At 40.6% G+C, this 22,178-nt stretch overlaps 1 protein-coding gene across 7 annotated transcripts in view; it reads right to left on the reverse strand.

Annotated features, from left to right (window-relative positions):
• Positions 1-447: 447 nt before the first annotated feature.
• mcf2l2 (MCF.2 cell line derived transforming sequence-like 2) overlaps positions 448-22,178 on the reverse strand; it is a 176,052-nt gene continuing 154,321 nt past the window's right edge. For all 7 annotated transcript variants that reach the window (XM_047374354.1, XM_047374353.1, XM_047374350.1 and 4 more), the window contains one exon: positions 448-1,762. In XM_047374354.1, the coding sequence (XP_047230310.1) occupies position 1,762 (1 nt within the window). In that variant the 3' untranslated portion in view covers positions 448-1,761. The remainder of the gene's footprint in view (positions 1,763-22,178) is intronic.

A 22,178-nucleotide genomic window follows, 5' to 3' on the forward strand; every position in this document is an offset into this window, starting at 1 on the left:
AAAATAAAGCTGCACTATCAGTATGCAGATGGACAACATTAGCATTTTGCTAATAAAAAACAATAACCAGCTATTATAGCTATTATAACCAGCAGGCAGAATTAATCAGTTTGTCTCAAACATAAACCCAACTCTGTGTGCAAAAATCGCTGTTATGTCCCTGAGTGACATAAAAACTGTTATATTTTTGTATGTTTTTCAGTATTTGCACTCATTTTAAGCCCTGTAAGAAACTTGCCCAGCCTAGGCAAACAATTTAGGACCAACAATTTAGGCATTTTTGCAACAATTTTACAGATATTCTATTCATTTAGATGTTAGAAAGACAAGTTAAGCCAGAACAGTCTCCTCAGGAAATATTTAGACATTTTCAGTTATTTCTTTCTTAAAATAGCATGAATAATCTTCACCAACAACTCAGACAAAAAATGATATCATATGAAACAGTTTTGTTTTCATAAATATGTATTAAATATGATATGTAAAGTAAAACAACAGTTTAACAATAATAAAAACAATGCTGGTGAATGCAAATGGACACTTTTTAAAGTTATAATGTGGTGATATTTATACTCAAGGTGAGGGATTTTGAACGAGTTCTTTTTAAAATGAAAAATGTTTTGTTTTTTAAAAAACAGGTTTCTGATTTCATTTTAAACAAGATGTCCAGCAACTTTTATTCTTAAGCAGTGTTGCTCGAAGCCATTCATTAAACATGAATGCAATGTTTTTATTTTCAAAGAAAAAGAAACTCACATTCCAATCTTGTTCCGTAGAGTAGCTTAAAACATTTTCTTGGTCAAAAAGGAAGTCAATCAAACCAAAAAATGGAAATTTTATGCTTTTCTTTTAAGTGCAACCAGGCAAGACCGTTTTATGCTTCAGGTCCACACTGATTTACAGATCATTTGTCTGCAATCATTAAACAACTTTAGTCATTACTCTAGAACAACATGTTTAGTTTGTTGGTGAGGTAAAAAAATCTTTTACATTGTTTCGATCTGTGAGTCTTTTCAACTTCCTGATTTTGACCTGTGTGACAAAACGTTTGGATGTTGATGTAAGACACCTAACACTCTACAAAGGGTCAGAATATGGCAGAAAAAACCAAACATTTACGCATTTTAGTGATGTGGCACTGAAGGGCTCTCTGGCTACAGAAAAGTTATTCCCTCCCTCTCCACAAAAGCAAATAACCATAGGAAAACAGCTTTAAGAAAATGTTCCTATGTAAATAATGTAAGTTTCAACTTTTTAAATATGGAATACAACATAATTTCTGATTGCATTAAAAATAATAATAAAAATGGGCAATATGTGAATAGTTCTAAATAGTTTCTAAAGAGACTGTACATCTGGAATTACGGGATGTTTTTACTGTTTATAGTTGCTCCACTAGATGGGAGTAAAAAGGATTTTACAAATAGAGGACATGGCTTTCCAACAGTAATGTTCCAGCTTCTTCCCTTGGGAGTTTCACTAACAATGATCAATGAATCAAACATGAAAAATATTGCAATTAAAGAACAATAGCAAGGCATATTTGTAGTTCATCAAAAAGAACTACAAGTGGTTAAAAGCTTTTTAAGTCGCATCTTAAAGACTGCAGTTATTGACCTAAATCAATGCCTGACACCAAAGTCAAATACATTACAACAGTTCACTGATATTTATTTGTAGTCCTGAGACGAATCTTCCCAAGTACTAACGTCATTTTCTTCAGAGTTGGAGAGTGCTGCTGTACACAGATCATTGAAGATATCTGGGAAAACACGAAAATAAAGAGTCAGTTCAGCTTCAGTGTGACCACAATGATGAAACATAAGTAATACACTAGGTCACGTTCAGTTCTAGTGGTTATGTTTGGGACTGCACAAACCAGACTGAAGTAAGGAGAAAGAACTTAAAGGGAAGGCAGACAGGGGAACTCATTACAGGCAGCAGAAGAGGATTTAAAAAATAATACACAAATGCAATGATGCTAAACTGCTATCCACAGAGGTCAGTTTGCTTTAGATATAAATTAAACATCAAGTTAAACAAATGGAAACAAAATCTGATAAAATGAGAAAATATTAGCGGCTATATTAAAGAGTCAGAGCACCTCAACAAACAAAGAAAGTCCACAGCAATCATTAAATAACCGGGTTCAGGTTTGAAGGGAGTAATGTTGCAGAAATTTGTTAGACAGAGTGAGCAAAGAAAACAAAGCAAAGAAAAGATGCTTTAAGAGTGAAATCAGTCATCACTGTGATGATCGATGTGCATCTAGACATTAACTCTTTCCCGCTCATACTTTCAATCCATGACCTACATGTTCTTTGCACATCGAGATCAGCTGAAAGGTCTGGACATAGAGTGGGGGTTGACACTCTAGTATTACTCCCTGATCCACCACAGGAGGCAGTCACAGACCCATAAGGATTAGGAGCTTACAGTAACAGGAGATTGTGGAGAAAGTGTGACGTACTGAAACTTCGTCACGCTTGACAAATTGTGACAAAGTGCTGAGACTGTCTTTGATATACGAAAAAAACAGCAGCAGCTTGGCTGACCTTAGAAATACACTGATCAGCAGAATCTGATGCTGAGAATGAAACAAGTTTTCATCTATATTTAGGCCCAGAATTATTCATGGTACTTCTTGATTATGATTCTACCAAGAATGTTTTTTTTTTCTGACAGGAAATGAGACAGGCTTCACTCAAAAGATGAAAAAAAGTTGTAAAATGAGCATCAGTTAAAAAATATATACAACAAATCTATATCAATAAATGTATCTAACTGTATATGCCATGCCCCTTTGGTCCTACGATCACAGCTGCATGCTTTAAAGCACACAAGACCTGTGATCTTACAGATCTGCACTTAAACAAAATCATATAACAGAACAATAAATAGACAAAAACTGTATAAACCAATTTACACAAATAGGTCATTTATCATCATGTCACAGATGACCCCTGGTCATGGTGCCAAAAAGCAAACAATCTTTCTCCTTCTATGGAAAACTGGAATCACCAGCAGACCTGACAGATATGGACATCCTTCAAGAGTACGGAAAATCCTTTTGAAAGATGAGCTATGCCTCAGTGGCTTAGCGCGGTGTCGGTGTTGCTGACATACAACAGGCCAGACCTGTAGAATGATCTGAGTGACAGCAAAGTTTCTAGTTTTACTGGAAGATTCCTCCAACAACTTCTTGCTGCCAAGCATTGGCGTGCACAGACATTTTGGGGGGCAGGTGCTCAAGTGGAACAAAAGGGCACCTTGTAAGGCACATGGAGCTGTCGGTTGCCTTCGTAGTGTGAGATTTACTACAGGCACAGCATGAACATAATTTATATGTATTACTAAACACCCCCAAAACAAACTGTCCTGTGGGTTGAAGGGAAATGACCACACAGGAAAAAAAAAACTCAAAACAAGAATGCATTTGACAACATTTTTAAGATTAATAAGGCAACAAAATCATCATAGACTGATTTAAAGTTAGATTACTGATTCACAACCTGAACTTCCTGAGTCAAATTTGTAACTTACGTTATCCTTCATTGTTTTTCTTTTTACACGCTGAGCACAACGTGTTTGTCTTGACCATATCATTCTGTACTTTTATCACAAAATGTCTTCTGCACCAAATAACCTTATATTGTAGCAAAGCAGGTTACACGGCCAAATTTACCAGGTAGGTCACACTAAATGAGTTATCTTCAGTAACCAGTAACCTTTCTACAGCGTAAATCAACTATACCCAGAAAATGAGTTATAAAATCTTTATAGTCAAAATGAAACCAACATCAGTGAATATGATCATAAGAAGAATCATCTATACTTCTGCATGTAGCCAGTGTAATATTATTCTTAGAGAATAAAAATTAATGAGATTACAAGTCCTGAGAACTGATAAGATGTCTGCTATTTAGAAAATAAAATACTCTGATCACATCATCATTTTTACACACACAGAAGTAGAAAATACAACTTAGCCTACATGCTCCATATTTACTGAACTTTATGAAAGGTATTTTAGTAGTGTATGAATTGTAATGTTAACCAGCTCATTTGGCCATATTTCCAATAAAAAAAAAACACGAGTCAAGCAGAAGTCATCAGGGACCATAATAGCAAATGTAATACCGACATCTATGAGATAGATTTGAATTAATTTTTTACTTCTAATTTAATCTAAGCGTTAAATCATAAACATTCTCTTGGCACATGGTGGCGGCCATAGAAGACATAGCGAGTAAAGGTGCCATTGATTGGCCTGTTCTGTTTAGATAAAATGGAGGCAAGTGAAGTTTTAACTTTTTCATCTGAAGTTTAGGAAGCAAGTATATTCGTTTTGTTTGTTTCCTGGATGGTTAGCCGGCTTGTCGGCAGGGCAGGGCTCTATCTGACGGCGGAGGCGAGGAGAGAAGAGGTAAGCTGGACCAGCGCAGGTCCACCTCTCCGCTTTGCACGCAGCCCGTCTCCGCTGAGAGACACACGAAGTGGGACACGTACGTGTGTTGGCGAAGGGGGTGGGAATTTCAAAACGTGGGGCACTGGTATTGTAGGCCTTTAAATTCAGAAAGTTTACCTTGGGCCCCACACTATACACTGTAAAAAAAAAAAAAAGATTTCAGGAGGGCACTTTTTGTCCATAGGATAAAAGGGCAGGTGCTCTAGCACCACCTAGCGTCTATCTGTGCAGGTCCCTGCTGCCAAGTAAATTTTTTTTATAATAATTGTAGAATGCATTCCTGAAATAGCATTTGCTATACTATTAGGTTTAACGTTTATTGATAAGAGAAAAATTAAACACAAATTAATTTCACAAATAGTCTTAAATACAAGAAAATGCAGACATCTAAAAGGGATTGTGTAGCATTGGTTTTGTCATTTAAAGAATCGCAGAGTAAGGTCCATGTTTACAGTGTGGCGTGTTGTTTTTAGACTGTGTAGCTATTGTGAACAAGCTAAGAGAAATGATTAAAATCAGGTCTAATTTAATATTTATTCACTTTTCTGAATCTATTTTTGAAGCATGTCCTTATTAATGTTATACCAGGCAGCATGGTAGGAAAAAAGACATTTTCTAAACGATCCTTTATTTTTGCTCTCTCTAACAAAGTTCGGCAGTACCAGTGTTTTCTGTGGGTTACATCATGGATTTGGACAATTACACTTTCATAACATATAAACAGGGAATAGTGTGACATTTGACCTTGTTAAAGACATGAAGTGACTTTGAGATGGATGGAGGCAGAAAACCAAAAGGGAGACTGCTGTGGCTTTCACTAGATGGAAATGGCAAATGTGCTTTAGTGGATTTTATGTGATATACCAACACAAAGATGCAAAACATTGTGAAGTGAGGGAATAATTATTGTTTTTTAGTTCTTATTACAAATAAAAATCTATAACATAATAATCAACTTTACATGTCATTGCAATTGTACATTCCAGCGAAATTCAAATTCGATTCAAACCAAAAAATACTTTATTAGTCCCAAAGGGAAATTAATTGTAGCTTATATCAGAATGAAAAGTAACAGAGATACTCCAACCTGCTGCCACCTTGAGAGGCGCAATTCAGACAGACTTTTATTTCTAGTCAAGAAACGTTGTAAAGTACTTTTACATTCTGAATAGGCTTTTTTAGATGTGATTAGCCCTAGAGTAGAAATTTCGACTTTTTTATTCTAAGCCCATTATCAGCATCTAAAACAGAGAGAGAAAGAGATGACGGGGGGGGGGGGGGGGGGGAGAAAGATGAGATTTCAAGCAACATGCTGAATTCAGTAGCATTAAAATTCTACACATCAAGCCAAAGCTCTTCCATCCCCATACAGCACAACCTCCCATCCAAGCTATCCTGTTCCTCCCATCCCTGCAGCAGTGGTCTGCTCACATTTACCCAATCCATTTCCTTGAGTGCCACTGGAGAGTGAGGAAGCAATTATGAGGCTGGAGTAAACGGCAGAAGATGGGAGAAGATGAGTGGGTTTTAGAGCAAAGCCATTGACAGTTAGTCAGAAATGGCCAGTATTGTTACTCAATAGAGTGACCTCCTTTAGATGCTGTTTGAAGTGTATGGGAAAGGGCCAGCCCTGTCCCTTTTGTTAAAAGGTTTTGGATTATAGCCTAGAACACAGAACACAATAAAGGGAGAAGGGTCATTACTGAGGCACTGGAATAGTTAAAAAAGAAAATAACGTTTTACTGCTTATGCTCTGTATAAGTCCAATCCTAAACCTCCATCTACACTAATTACAAGTGAGGCTGACCTGAAACAAATAAACCATTAGAGGAGATCAAATGTTGGTTACAGTGACAACAACAAATATTTACAGCGGCCATCAGTTTTACACTTAGTGACAAAGTGCTGAGTTCCTTGTGACAATTAAGAAAGCTGGTGAACCAATTCCTTTAATATACATTCTAGATGTAAGGTATCCAATCTAATGTGTAGCTGAGAGAGGTGCACAGATTTTAACAAAACCATCCATCCATGTATCTGTTCCACCCACGGAACAATAAAGGAATGTGTGAGTGAACATGAACCAAGCAGTTTCTTTCACATCTTCTGATGCCAAACCACTTTGCTGCTTTCAGTGTATATTCCAGTCTTAGATCAGAGATGCAACACAAGTCCATGTTACACAGATATACATGCTGTGAGCAGTTCTTCTTGGAACAAACAAAAAGTCACATCAGTAGAAAAAAGTGGTGTTACGGATGTTCTGTGCTCCAAGATCAGCTACGTTATCCAGTAAATAGTTTACAGTTACTTCATTTAGTCTCATTATTCAGTTAATAAACAAGGACAATAATCTTTCCCAGCCCATTTTTATTAGATCTGTAGTCATAAAGGACAGAGTTCAAGAACAGAGTGTTTTATTATACCGGGGAGACCTTTCATGTACTGTCTACTAACAACCACAGAAGATAAATTTCTCTGCTCAACCCTTACAAAAATGCTCAAGCCATCTTACATATTAATGACAGCTCAGTCAACAGAGAGGTCATGCTTTTGTTGTTGTAGTAAACAAAATTACTGCTGTACTCCACTATATGTCCTGGCAAAAGTTTTAATGTTCTTTTCCTCAGTTGGAGATCCCCCCCAGCCACATGGAGACCAAAATCTGAACTGCACACAGGGCAAATAACTGGTAAATAACTAAATCCCAGAAGGCACAGCTCCTAGGAAGGAAGGAGGGATCTCCACACAACTTGAGATCCCACTGACGTAGATGTGTTAAACAACAAAGAACACAGGAGCATTCTTCCTCTTTCCACAGCTCTAGCTACATCAGGGGGACACGCATATAAACATCTTGAGCTTGCCGGTCAAGTGAAAGACTCAACCTTTAAAGAAGCAGCTTGGGGAAGAAAAAAAAACTGTCTCTGTATTCTGCAATTCTTAATGGCCGAAAAGTAAGACTCACTCTGAGACTCCAGCACTGCGGAAGCTAAGCAAGGATTCTCTAAGAAGGAATGGGTTGTCTCTGATTACGTTGATGGAAGGGTTTTCCCCACTACCTGAAGAAGAAGGCAATGAAACTGCAACTCTGTGTGCAGCGTACCAGTACTGGGCAACAGCACACGCCAAGTGATAGGCTGAAAGGGGCTGGCATGCTTCATTGGCCCATTGAACGTGCTAAACTCAACATGCTCCACTGTTTGTCAGAACGACTCACAGTAAGAGGTTGTGTGTGGGCAGAGAATATTTGATTATAATTAAAGAATTTAGATATTCTTTATTTCATTGTTTGCGTTGTTTGTAGTTAAATGTTTGAGTATTAGTAGGCCACTAAGCCTGATGCTCCAAACCTGTTTTGGTTGTCCTTTAAAGTTGTGACAAACTTTATTTCAACAGTTGTTTGATCACCGATAGTCTGGTAACGTGAGCTTGTTCTGTTTTGTCTGTGTTTCCCTGACCTCTCACAAATCCGCAAAAAATATGCCTGCATAGTCCTTATAAACGTGCTAAATTGTGTTTCTGCTATCCCAGCGGCTAATGCTGACATGATAGTCACCATTAGTGCTGCTGTGTTTACAGAATAGATGGTTCAGTACGATAAAGCACAGCACGGCACCAGCGCTTAAACACACATTAGTATTTGTATTAGTGGTACTTGAAGGTACACACGGGTTGCTAAATAGCTCAGCAGCCGCTATTGTATTTGTTGGTGGCGAGCTGCTAATCTGCCTAACCTGCCGTCAGTCTGCCATCTTGTGAGTCCATACACGTTTTTCAGTGCCATCTTGGTAGTCCCTAGCTCCATTCAAATTGTCACCATGATGGCTGATTAACACCACATTCAGAATCAGTTGTCCAAAATGTTTTTAATTTTTATTTAGCAACAAATTTAACATGAATACGACGTCCATTATTGTTTGTCTTTACGTTGGGTGAGAGTGTTCTTATGTGTATGCTTGAGGGTGGTAATGTGTGATTGTGTCTGTGTGTGCCTGTTTTTTTGTGTCAGGTTAGGTCTTGGGCTGCTCCCTCTCCTGGATCAGTTTAGCCCCCCCATCAAATGTGGGCCTATTTTCTCCCCGCCACACTCCCTGCCGGTGGTTGGTGTCTCTGCCCGCCGGTGTACTTGTTGTTCTCAGTATCCAGGGCTGGGTGCTTTGGTGTGTACTGGCTCACTCCCGGTGGCTGCTTGCTGGGGCCTGGACCCCTGGCCTCTGTCGGGCCTCTGCTTAGGGTGATATATCCCGGGGTCTCTGGTCTTTGGGTCCATGGCTGGATCGGCTCGGGCGTAGACGGCTGCCGGTGGGGCCTGTGGGCTCATCGCTGCAGCTCCCCTGGGGCTTCTGCACTGTGGCTGCTGGGTGGTTCCCCTGGGACTCTTCCCTGCTCTTCTCTGGGGGTGTCGCAGTAGTCCCAGCCGTGGTTCTCCTGGGGTTCCTGTGCTCTGGGGGGCATTTGGATGTCTGTGGCTCGAATCGCCTCCGTAATGTCCCGGGTCCAGGGTGGGCGGGTCTGTGGCTCCTCACGCTCACTATTGCATATTTTTATGGAGAAATCTTGCATGCACATGCGCCCTCACACTCAAACCCACAGGTGTTTAGATTCAGGTGTTGAAGGCTGCACAAATGTTCTACATTGAGCCACATTTACCACTAAATATATCTTGCATTGATAAGTAACGGGCACTTTTCGGTAAAAAAAGCTGGTAATATGAACGTTTCTGCAGGTGTAGAAGCAAGCAAAGTTTTATCTTGTATTGTATCCATTCTCCTCTCCACTTTTCCTTTTTGCCCCACCTTTCTCTCTTTTGTGCTTCTTTTTTTTTCTTTTTCATCTCTGCCTCCGTGTCTGTACCAACTGAAATAATCCCGAAGCAGTTTCTAATAAAGTTTATTTTATAACTATCAAGCAGAGCATTAAAGCATTAGCTTGTGAAAGTAAATCTGTTGGGCTTTTTCTTGGCAATTAGACAACAATTCTGAGCGCTACTCAGCCGGACAGAGTTAAAAAAATATATATATAAAATAAAAATTCTGAAACTAATGCTTCATTTTTGCTTCTGCAAATTTCTCATAAGACACATTGGTTTCTAATACTACACATCCACACTGAACTGTGATATTACTGCATTGTTAATTTATTAATTATTAGTGTTTTCTTTTTACTTAGTAGTTTAGTTGGATGTTACTATCATAGTTAAAGACTACAATGACTGAAGTATTTTAAGTGAAAGTTGAAGTGTTATATTGATGAGCAAGTCAGTGGCGAGGGGTAAAATGTGCAACCCATATTCAGGGGTTTCAGTTCTCGACGCAGCCCATTGCGGGTTCTACTCCTGGCTCAGGCGGCCTTTGCTGCATGTATTTCCCCTCTCTCTATCCCTTTCCTATCAGCTTGCAGTCAATGACATAAGAAAAATAAAAGGCCACGAGGTCTGCAAATAAACACTAAAACATTTCATATTCAAAAATTCTTGTGTTTTGGATAGAAGTTGTTTGTGATATTGTATATATGTGTGCACCCCTGGGGCGGATGGTGGTGTAGTAGAAGAGCATGAGGCCCATATGCGAAAGTCATATCTTCCTGCTGTGATCCTGCAGGCTGTCAGCAGTTCAATTCCCAAACTTGGGACCTTTGCTGCATGTCTTCTCTGTGTCCATTTCCTGTCTGAGTACTGCAAATAACAGCCACCAGTACCACAAAAAACGTAAAAGAAAAAAGAAGATAAAGGTGATTAATTTAATTGAAAATCACACAACATACTAGTTGTTGCACTACACATCATCCCCTGTCAAACCACTAAATAAATCCTTGTAGTATTCTAAATTACTTCTGTTCTAATGCTCCTCCTTGTTTTTATGGCCTCAGGAAGCAATTATGGTCCAGTGGTTACATCTGGGCCTCTTTTCACCTCTTTACCTTTAAATAAAACCAGTGCACTGGTGCAACTGTTCAAGAACTGTCAGAATTCTATTCTATGGGCAAAAATACACAGACAGAGGTGCACAGTGGCGAGACCAGGTCTTTAATGAGATAACCCCAGCAGCTACCACCTCCAGTTCACCTTGGCAGTGTCAGGCATGGAAAAATCAGCTGGGAGAATCCTTCTTCATAAGTAATAGTAGATCTGATGCCAGCCCACATTCAAGTGGAATATGTCCAAATCCTCTGGTTAGGAAGACATCCTAACCAAATGCCCAATGCACCTTTCAATGTGGAGGAGCAGTGACTATTCCAGGTTCTTCCCAAACAACATAGTTGGCTGTTCCTAAGGCTGAGTTCACCTGCTCCTATTTTCAGTTTTGTTCCTTTTATCCTTTTTCACAGCCTGGGACCATAAGTGAGAGTCAGAGCGCAGATGCAGTTGTAAAATAAATCTTTAGTCTTTTAGCTCAGCTCTCTGATAACAATGACCAACCAGTGCATCTGAATCAATCCGTTAGCTCATTTTTCCCCTGTGCATCCCCTGAAAGAGACCCAAACATGCTTTAACTTGCTTTAGTAAGCTACCAAACTACCTCAATCCGGAATATAGTTTGTAAATGTCCTCTTCATATGTAGGATTCTTATTGTCCAAGTTCAACCGGGTTTAAAAGTCCCTACAGTTCCATATTTTCAAGAGAAATCACCCTGGTTTTTACCATAAGGCTCCTCTCTTTTTGAAACTGCAAGCAGTGACCTGAAAATGGTTGCAGGTGTAAGCTAGAGGTGATTGGCTACAAGAAACAATTTTATAATTTAGCTTGGCCTTTCTTTTCAAGCCAGAGAACATGCAAATGTGGGTACAGGCATATTTTTCCTACAGTGACCTTTTGTGGATTAATGACAGGTTCATAAGGCTCGAGAAGGTTAAAATTTTAATGCATCGTTAGTGTACGCTCTGCTACCTCCTCCACTGAGCCACAAAAAAGCAGCAGAAATGTAACTCTGAGCATAAAGGAAGATTCAATAATAGTTCATGATTCTAAGAAAATTCCTTCTTTATTTGGCTCATATTGTAAATTTGCATATACAATGTGAATTTAGCTCCTATATAAATACATTAAAGTGTACTCACAGAAACAGGAAAGCAACAAATACATATGCTGGGGTGAATGTATCTCATTGTGTATAACTGTAATTTTGCCTCAGTAGTGTACATACATCAAGGTGCAAACATACACATGCACACACACATACACTCAAAACCACAGATAGTAAAATTCAGAAAATTGAAAAATATGAAGAAAGATAGGCACATGTGGACAGCATACGCTCGGATGTGTATGCTGCACACAGCAGAACACAATCTTTCAATTGCACTTCAGTTGATTCAACAAAAAAAGAAGAGTCAAGGAAAGGGGGGACTTATGAATTCTTCATGCTCCTCATGGAGGCGAGACAAGTATGGGTGAGAGAGAGCTTTTAAAAACCCATAGATGAAGATGACAGGAGGCAGTCTTAAGAGCTGAAATATGCATGAGATGATGAAAATGAGCACAGTTACATCAAGTTGAGCTTTTATCTACGAGTATATTTTGTTTCCAAGTCCACGTAGCTAACATTCATCCTTCTTCTTTGTAAATGTGAAGATTTGGAAGGAGACCGTATGCATGTTTGTTGCTATGACATTAAAGAAAAAAGTAAACAGAAAAAGTCCAAGTCTGGATGCAATACTGGTTTTTAGTACCCCCAGTTCTATTGAATTGGAAAATATCTGACTACATTTACTTTTCGTACTTTAGTACTGAGTTGTATTTTCATGTGCTTGTACTTAAATATGTTTTATGGTTTCAGTTACATTGTTACAAGTAAATGCTCCCACTCACTGGCATATACAGTGCCTATCAAAATTATTCAACCCCCTTGGCTTTTTATCTATTTTGTTACATTCCAGCCTGTAACTGAAATATTTGTATTCTTATTTTACAAGATGGATCTACATAAAATAGTCTAGGTTGATTAAACAAAATGAGAAAAGAATATATAAAAAAAACTTAAATAAAACACTGGGATTTTTCCCCATTCCTCAAGGCAAAACTGGTCCAGCTTTTTAATGTTCGATGGTTATTGCTTATGAACAGTGGTCTTCAGGTTTAACCACAAATTCTCAATTGGATTGAGGTCTGGACTTTGACTAGGCCATTCCAACACCAATGTTTCCCCTAAACCACTCAAGTGTTGCTTCAGCAGTATCCTTTGGGTCATTGTCCTGCTGGAAGGTGGACCTCCATCCCAGTCTAAGATCAAAGGCAGATTGACACAGGTTTTGCTCCAACAAATCTCCGTATTTAGCACTATCCATTTTCCCTTGGCTTAGACCAGTTTCCCAGTCCCTGCTGCTGAAAAACATTCCCACAGCACAATGCTGTCACCACCATGTTGTGGATATATTTTATTTTTCAACTTAATTTTGAAACTGCCCGTAGTCAAAATGCAGACAAAATCTAAATCTAGGAGCAGTTCAGCGGCTTCTTCAGTGCGGTCTGCTACCCCAGCCTAACTCCTTCACCTACTTTGGTGGAGCTGGGGCCTTTTCCAGCCTCTCTACAGTGGACTTTAGGTCTGAGTTACTCCCTGCACTTCATGAAGAATTAAGGGGGGGGGTTTAAAGAGTGAGCTCCAGCTGGCTTTGACGGAAAATTTAACATCTATTAAATCAGAGCTTTTATCAGCATTGGTAGACCACGCTCACTGCTACCTGCAGCCGAAACCTGGTCAGCATCCCCGTCCCATTATCACCCACTTGCATTACTACGAGGATTGTGTGGACATTTTACAGCACGCCAGAGCCCAGCAACAGATCAGGATTAAAGGTATGACTCTGTTGGTGTTCCTGTATCTCACTGACTGCAAGGCCTATGCCCGTGCTGCCCTTAACAACATTCGTCGCCAGCTTAAAGTCATCCCAGGCATTCATTTCGGTTTGGTTTATCCAGAACGCCTCAGGATTACAAATCACTGTCTTACTAAAGAGTTCACATCTGTAGGTATGTAAAATCATAGGTTATAAATACAACATCTCATTTCTTGTTTGATTGTCTAATTGTAGAAGCCTTCAAGGTCCACACAGTGTCATTCAATGATATTCAGGAAGGTTGGTGTATGTGGGTATACATTTATGTGTGTGTATATATATATATATATATATATATATATATATATATATATATATTTATATATATGTGTGTGTGTGTGTGTATTTGTGTGTGCATGTATATTTATACACATATGCACCAATATTTGATAGTCTACACAATTAATCCCATTTCTATACAGTACAGACCAAAGGTTTGGACACACCTTCTCATTCAAAGAGTTTCCTTTATTTTCATGACTATGAATATTGTAGCTTCACACTGAAGGCATCAAATCTATGAATTAACACATGTGGAATTATATACTGAACAAAAAAGTGTGAAACAACTGAAAATATGTCTTATATTCTAGGTTCTTCAAAGTAGCCACCTTTTGCTTTGATTACTGCTCTGCACACTCTTGGCATTCTGTTGATGAGCTTCAAGAGGTAGTCATCTGAAATGGTTTTCCAATAGTCTTGAAGGAGTTCCCAGAGATGCTTAGCACTTGTTGGCCCTTTTGCCTTCACTCTGCGGTCCAGCTCACCCCAAACCATCTCGATTGGGTTCAGGTCTGGTGACTGTGGAGTTCCAGGTCATCTGGCGCAGCACCCCATCACTCTCCTTCTTGGTCAAATAGCCCTTACACATCCTGGAGGTGTGTTTGGGGTCATTGTCTTGTTGAAAAATAAATGATGGTCCAACTAAACACAAACCGGATGGCATAGCATGCCGCTGCAAGATGCTGTGGTAGCCATGCTGGTTCAGTATGCCTTCAATTTTGAATAAATCCCCAACAGTGTCACCAGCAAAGCAACCCCACACCATCACACCTCCTCCTCCATGCTTCACGGTGGGAACCAGGCATGTAGAGTCCATCCGTTCACCTCTTCTGCGCCGCACAAAGACACGGTGGTTGGAACCAAAGATCTCAAATTTGGACTCATCAGACCAAAGCAGATTTCCACTGGTCTAATATCCATTCCTTGTGTTCTTTAGCCCAAACAAGTCTCTTCTGCTTGTTGTCTGTCCTCAGCAATGGTTTCCTAGCAGCTATTTTACCATGAAGCCCTGATTCACATGGTCTCCTCTTAACAGTTGTTCTAGAGATGTGTCTGCTGCTAGAACTCTGTTTGGGATTGACCTGTTCTTTAATCTGAGCTGCTGTTAACCTGTAATTTCTGAGGCTGGTGACTCGGATGAACTTATCGTCTGCAGCAGAGGTGACTCTTGGTCTTCCTTTCCTGGGGCGGTCGTCGTGTGAGCCAGTTTCTTTGTAGCACTTGATGGTTTTTGCGACTGCACTTGGGGACACTTTCAAAGTTTTCCCAATTGTTCGGACTGACTGACCTTCATTTCTTAAAGTAATGATGGACACTCGTTTTTCTTTACTTAGCTGCTTTTTTCTTGCCATAATACAAATTATAACAGTCTATTCAGTAGGACTATCAGCTGTGTCCACCTCCTGCACAACACAACTGATAGTCCCAACCCCATTTATAAGGCTTGAAATCCCACTTATTAAATCTGACAGGGCACACCTGTGAAGTGAAAACCATTTCAGGTGACTACCTCTTGAAGCTCATCAACAGAATGCCAAAAGTGTGCGGAGCAGTAATCAAAGCAAAAGGTGGCTACTTTGAAGAACCTAGAATATAAGACATATTTTCAGTTCTTTCACACTTTTTTGTTCAGTATATAATTCCACATGTGTTAATTCATAGTTTTGATGCCTTCAGTGTGAAGCTACAATATTCATAGTCATAAAAATAAAGAAAACTCTTTGAATGAGAAGATGTGTGTCCAAACTTTTGGTCTGTACTGTATGTTGATATTGTTTTGCGGAAGTTCAGTTTGTGTTCTTAGTTAAATGTATGCAGTTCAGGCCAATGACTGGGGCTTACCTTTTTGGTCTACAGCTCCTTGTGGAGTTAGCACTGGGTACCCTGTCAGTGGTGGATGGGGTAGTGGTGAGTGCTTTGGGGATGGGGGTGGGCGGAAGATTCCGGTTAAGTTTGTATATAATTACAGGAGAACTGGTGTGTAGGGCCTTGCATGTGAGTGTGTAGGACTTTTTTTCCCCCTCTCCTTCGTCTTACTCTCCCCTTCCCCCCATGTGCTGGTCCCCTGTCTTTTTAGTATTCCGAACTGTATATGGTCAATATCAATAGCCCATCTGTGAGATTTTTAAGTTGGAACATCAAACGTTTAGGGGTTCCTGTTAAGAGCTCCAGGGTCCATTCTCATTTGAAACGTCTCAAGCCTGATAATGTATTCTTTCACGAGACTCATATAAGGACTAAGGATCATTTTAGTCTAAAGCGTCCCTGGGTCTCTGACCTCTTTTATTCAAGCTTTAACTCCAAGTCCAGAGGAGTTGCTATAAATTCTAGGTCAACATATTATGAGCATAGTGACAAGGCAGGGAGGCTGCTTGCACACCAATTACGTCGCTAGGCTTCCTCAGGTCCCATTTCCCGTATCAAAGATAACTGGCACACTGCAGGACCAACCAGCTCAAATTATGTTGGATGGGTGCAAAAACTTGTTAATTGTCAATTGTGGAGTCACAGAGGGTGATGGGGGCAGGTGGGGCTGGGTTCTGCCTGAAGTTCACAACCATCTCCACTGTCTTTAGAGCGTTGAGCTCAAGGTTGTTCTGGCTGCACCAGTCCAACAGATGGTCCACCTCCCATCTGTACGCAGACTCATCACCATCAGAGATGAGTCCGATCAGGGTGGTGTCGTCCGCAAACTTCAGAAGCTTGACAGACTGGTGACTGGAGGTGCAGCTGTTGGTGTACAGGGAGAAGAGCAGAGGAGAGAGAACACAGCCTTGGGGGGAACCGGTGCTGATGGTCAGGGAGTCAGAGACGTGCTTCCCCAGCCTCACGCGCTGCTTCCTGTCAGACAGGAAGTCAGTGATCCACCTGCAGGTGGAGTCGGGCACACTCAGCTAGGAGAGCTTCTCCTGTAGCAGAACTGGGACGATGGTGTTGAAGGCAGAGCTGAAATCCACAAACAGGATCCTGGCATAGGTTCCTGTGGAGTCCAGGTGCCGGAGGATGAAGTGAAGGGCTAGGTTGACTGCATCGTCTACAGACCTGTTGGCTCTGTAGGCAAACTGCAAGGGGTCCAGGAGGGGGTCGGTGATGTCTTTTCGGTGTGAGAGCACAAGGCGCTCAAAGGACTTCATCACCACAGAGGTCAGGGCGACGGGTCTGAAGTCATTAAGCCCTGTGGTCCTTGGCCTCTTGGGAACAGGGACGATGGTGGAGGACTTGAAGCAGGCAGGCACATGACATGTCTCCAGTGAGGTGTTAAAAATGTCTGTGAAGACTGGAGACAGCTGATCAGCGCAGTGCTTCAGGCTGGCTGGTGAGACAGAATCCGGACCAGCAGCTTTCCGGGGGTTCTGTCTCCTGAAGAGTTTGTTGACGTCCCTCTCCTGGATGGAAAGAGCCGTCCTCGGCGTGGGTAGGGGGCTGGTGGGGGGGAACTTCAGGGTGGGGGTTGGAGGTGCCAAGGCCCCTCTTGAGGTTGGAGAGATGGGGGTGGTGGATTGTGGCTGCAGCTGTTGGGGGGTGTCGTGGGGGATGGTTGCAGGACTGTCCCTTTGTCTTTCAAAGCGGCAGTAGAACTCGTTCTATTTGCCTTCTAGTGGCCTTGACTGGGTGATACATGATTTTATTATTTCCAGACTGGACTGTTGCAACTTCCTTTATGCAGGGCTGGACAACTGCCTTCTATGTCGCCTGCAGCCCCTCTGCTAACGGGTAATAAGCGATGTGAGCATTTTACCCCCATATTGGCCCCCCTGCACCGGGGAAAGAAACATTGCCTAGTTGTAATAGATGAACCTAGTGACACATTTCTTCCCCACATATGGTATCCCACAGATTATAAGGTCAGATAATGGAACTCATTTTGTAAATAAATTAATAGAACTAAGTTCTAATGCATTAGGGTTTCAGTTAAAGATTAAGGAAAACAATGGAAGAAACAGGGAGGCCATGACCCGAATGCCTATCCCTGGTTAATTATGGATGAGAATAACTCCAAATCAAACTGGTCTTACTCCATTTGCCACCTACTGTACATCATTGTATAACTCCACCCACTGTGTTCTGAGCCTGAGATCACGTGGCACCAAGTTGCTGATGTGAATTTGTATTCTCAAAGAAATAGTACATGGCAGACCGTTTTCTCTGCCCTCTGACACGAATGAAATAGAGAAAGCACAACAGGAAACTTCATTAGCTGAGTGGATGAATAAAATGTTGCAGACAAAAGAAGAACAAATGTCCAGTGGTCTGCCGATAATCTCTGCTCCTATCCCACAGAACAACCTGAGGCCTGGAGACCTGGTCCTGATTAAGACACTCCACCGGAAAGATTGGAGCACTCCTCGGTGGAAAGGGCCGTTTCAAATACTCCTGACAACGCCCACAGCTCTGAAAATAGCAGAGAGGCCTTCCTGGATTCATAAAAGCCACTGTAAGCCAGTTTTGCCGTTACAGGAGCCAAACCAACCGACGGGGTAGCAGAGGAAGTCCGGGTTCAAAGGAGTTGGAGGACCCCTATGGCCCAGCGTCTCAAACCGGTGAAGAAAACAGCTGATCTGCGCCCAATTATAAAATGGCTCTCTGTAACATGTGGACAGGACTGATAAGCCTGAGCTTAATTCTGGTAGCAGGACTCTTTATCTGTCTAAAGCAGGATCCACAGGAGGTGATACCGAACCAGAAGAGATGGACATCAGACGGGACCCATCTCAGAACACTGACGGAAGAACATGACGCACATCCATTCCTACAGAATTTCTGGTATCGTTCATGGTGGCATATGCAACACTGAACCAGGTAGAAATGCACGAAAATGAAGGGGACGATTATGATGACATGTTGTAAATAAATCACATCAAAAGCCTGAGTGTACTCATACATTGTATTTCATAAAATAACCTTACAGCAGAAAATCGGAAGAAGTTGTTGCTTAAGTGAAATGAGAAAATGTACAATGATGACATAAACAGGGCAGATTTTTTAATTCTTTTATTTTTATGATTTCAAGTATTATTCTTTTATTTTTATGATTTCAAGTATTATTCTTTTATTTTTATGATTTCAAGTATCATTCTTTTATTTTTATGATTTCAAGTATTAATCAACATTTAACTTTTAATGGTCGCCGAGGGCGGCTGGGCCGTATGAGTATTTCCCACAAAATATAATCTGTTTACCGTCCGTGGGTTTTCGCTCATACAAAGTATTTTTCTTACTCGTTTTTATATTAAATGTTTTTACTTGTGATAAAAGGAGGGACTGTTGGATGGGTGCAAAAACTTATCACTCATGTAAAAACTTTGTGTTGCAAGGCACCTGCACTATGCCTTCCTCCCTGTGTGTGTGAGATCATTGTTATCTTTGTGAGAACCAGCCTCCTTTCTGTCTCACACACATACACCCTGTCTGAACTGTCTGTTGAACTGTGCATATAAATAAAGAGATAGGGTGTCAAAACTTTGTAGTTTCACTGCAAAGTGGGCTACCCTTGCTGCAAGTAACTCTGACTGTATCGTTCTTACCTCTGAGTTGACTAAATAATACCTAACAAATTAATTAAGTTTTTGCATCATTTTATTCCTCATTATATAGGTCTGACTTCCCACCGGATAATACTGAAATGCATAATTTTTTGGATGATTTAGAATTCCCAACACTCAGTAAGGCTACATCTAGTGTAGAATTTTATAAAACATTTTTCAGCAAACAGGTTCCATTGCTGTTTTCACTTTACATTGAATAGAGCTGTATGGTGGCATAGTTAGTAGAACTGTTGCCTTGCAGCAAGAAGGTCCTGGGTCCGATTCCCGTCTGGGGGTCTTTCTGCATGGAGTTTGCATGTTCTCCCTGTGCATGCGTGGGTTCTCTCCAGGTATTCCGGCTTCCTCCCACAGTCCAAAGTCATGCCTGTTAGGTTAATTGGTCTCTCTAAATTGCCCTTAGGTGTATGAATGAGTGTGTACATGGTTGTTTGTGTGTTGCCCTGCAATAGACTGGCGACCTGTCCAAGGTGTACCCCGCCTCTTGCCGATAGACTGCTGGAGATAGGCACCAGTTTCCCCGCGACCCACTATGGAATAAGTGGTATAGAAAATGACCGACTGACTTTACATTGAATCTTTGACCAATGGCTCTCTCCCCTCTACGTTGAAGCAGGTGTCTTTTAGTGTCCTTTAGAAGGACAAAGATCCAGAACATTGCACTTCTCATAGGCAACTTTCCTTAATGTGGATTCCAAGATTCTTGCAAAGGCTTTAGACCGCTGGTTAGACAAGGTTCTCCCTCTCATTATTTCAGAAGAACAAACTGGATTTATAAAGGGACGTCAGCTTTTTTATAATATTTGTACTCTATTATGTGTTGTCTATTTTTGTGAGAAAACTTCCACGGGAGACTCCTTCCCTTAATTAACACTGAAGATGAACCAAGGATGGGTTTTTCAGCATATTAATGACCCAAAACATATAGCTAAGGCAACAAAAAGAAGCACATTAAAGTTAAGGAGGGCCATAGCTAGTCTCTAAACCTCTATTCTTCATAAACTCTGGGGTGCTGAGTAAAGATCTGAGTTGCCAAGCAACAGCCAAGAAAGGTGTCATCAGTTCTCAAGAGAAAACTGCCACGCCAGAAGTGATAATCTCTGCCGATGCGGAAAAGGCCTTCGATTGGGTGGAATAGGATTATCTGTTTGCAGTTCTTGCTAAATTCGGATTTGAAAATGGGTTTATATTGTGGATTAGTCTGCTCTACACTTTACCATGTGGCAATGTCATTACCAATGGGGTTCAGTCAGACTTTTTCTTTGAACAGGAGCTGCTGTCAGGGATGTCCCCTGTCTCCTCTTTTATTTGCACTTGCAGTTGAGCACCAGTCCCCATACTAAAGAACATCTATTTTATAACATGTCTTTTTCCAAATTCCCCCCAACTCAGTGAATCTAATCTGGATCATCTTTTCAAACTAAACCCTGAACAGTGATCTGTCATCTCAAAAATATACAATACTATTTCATCTTACAATGCTTATTCCACAACAAGGATCAAAGATGCTTGGGAGCTTGCTAATGACTGGTGGGATTCTGCTGTAAGCACCATTCACAAAACTATATGTGCCTGTCTGATGCTTATTTAGTTCAAAGTTCTCTTTGGATGCCATTATTCTAAGGCCACATTGTCAAAGATATTGCCAGGCTCTGTGGATATTTGTGGAAGATGTGGTGGCTCTCCCAATGTCAATCGTATTTTTTGAGTCTATTGATGTCTCACATCTAGCAATCTTTGGTCTGCCTGTTAACCATACCCAGAACTCAACACTACAATTTGAAGCCATGCATTCACCTCCCCAATACCTAGACGTCATTTGCTTTTGCAATGGAAGTTGACCCAAGCCCCCTGTACCACACATTGGATTAATGAAGTTATGTCACTTCTGAAAACAGAAAAAATGAGATATTGGAGATGTGGCTCATTAAAACGATTTAATAAAAAATGGCAAGGTTTTTTGTATTTTTTTTTTTTTTACATCAACTTGCAGCTGGTCCGGCACCATCCCTGTTCCCATCCCAAACCCTCCTTCCATGTTCTCTTTAGTTTTACTATATATTACTAAGTTTCCTTTGTAAAATTTTAATGACCTGGATCTCTTAACAAAGCATATACAATGCCGTGTCCTGTAAACTTTATTTTCATCTTCTACTTGTTCCTAAAAAAATATTAAACAAAAAAAAAAAAAGATTTGATGGTGCTCCGCGGGAACAACAACGGTTTGGATATTTTTTTATAACACCACCCTGACTTTTACTTCTCAACTTTGTTTCTGACTTTGGAGAGCTCCTTGGTCATCATGGTGTGTTGCCTCCTGCTAAGGGGTGTTGCAGCCTCTGGGGCCTTTCAGAAAAGGTGTGTTTATACTGTCAGATCATGTGACACTTCGATTGTGAACAGGTAAACTTCATTTGAATATTTATGTGAAATTTGTAGGTAATTAGTTTCACCAAATTTTAGGGGCTTCAAAGCAAATGAGGGTGGATACATATGCAATTCTAATTTTCTTTTTTTCTTCTTTTTACTTTTTCTTCTATTTTATATACAGCATATTTTCCTGCTTCATTTAAGAACTTAGACTATTTTATGTAGATCCATCACATTTAATAAGAATACAAATCACTTAAATTACAGGCTGCAATATAAAAAAATAGCCACAAAAGACAAGGGTTGTGAATACTTTTGTAAGACAGTGTATAGGCTCTGAGAACCCAGTAAGTGAGAGGCAGTTACTTAGATGGAAGCCTCCTTCCCTCAGTTAAAAACACCGAAGATGAACCAAGGATGGATTGTTTAGCATATCAGTGACCCAAAACATAGCTAAGGCGCCAAAAAAGGAAGCACATTAAAGTTAAGGAGGGCAATAGCTAGTCTCCAAACTTCTTGCCGAGAAACATCAATTATTTACACCTTACCTGGAGGGGGGCTTGAGCTAAGCTGCTGCTGCCAACAACTTAGTGTTCTCCTTCTATAAATGATCCACTTTGCACGGCTTTCAGTGTTTAACCCTGTCTTTCTACTAGACATAACTACTGGCCGAGCT

This window comes from Girardinichthys multiradiatus, chromosome 9, assembly GCF_021462225.1.
Source record: "Girardinichthys multiradiatus isolate DD_20200921_A chromosome 9, DD_fGirMul_XY1, whole genome shotgun sequence".
Classification (NCBI taxonomy): domain Eukaryota; kingdom Metazoa; phylum Chordata; class Actinopteri; order Cyprinodontiformes; family Goodeidae; genus Girardinichthys; species Girardinichthys multiradiatus.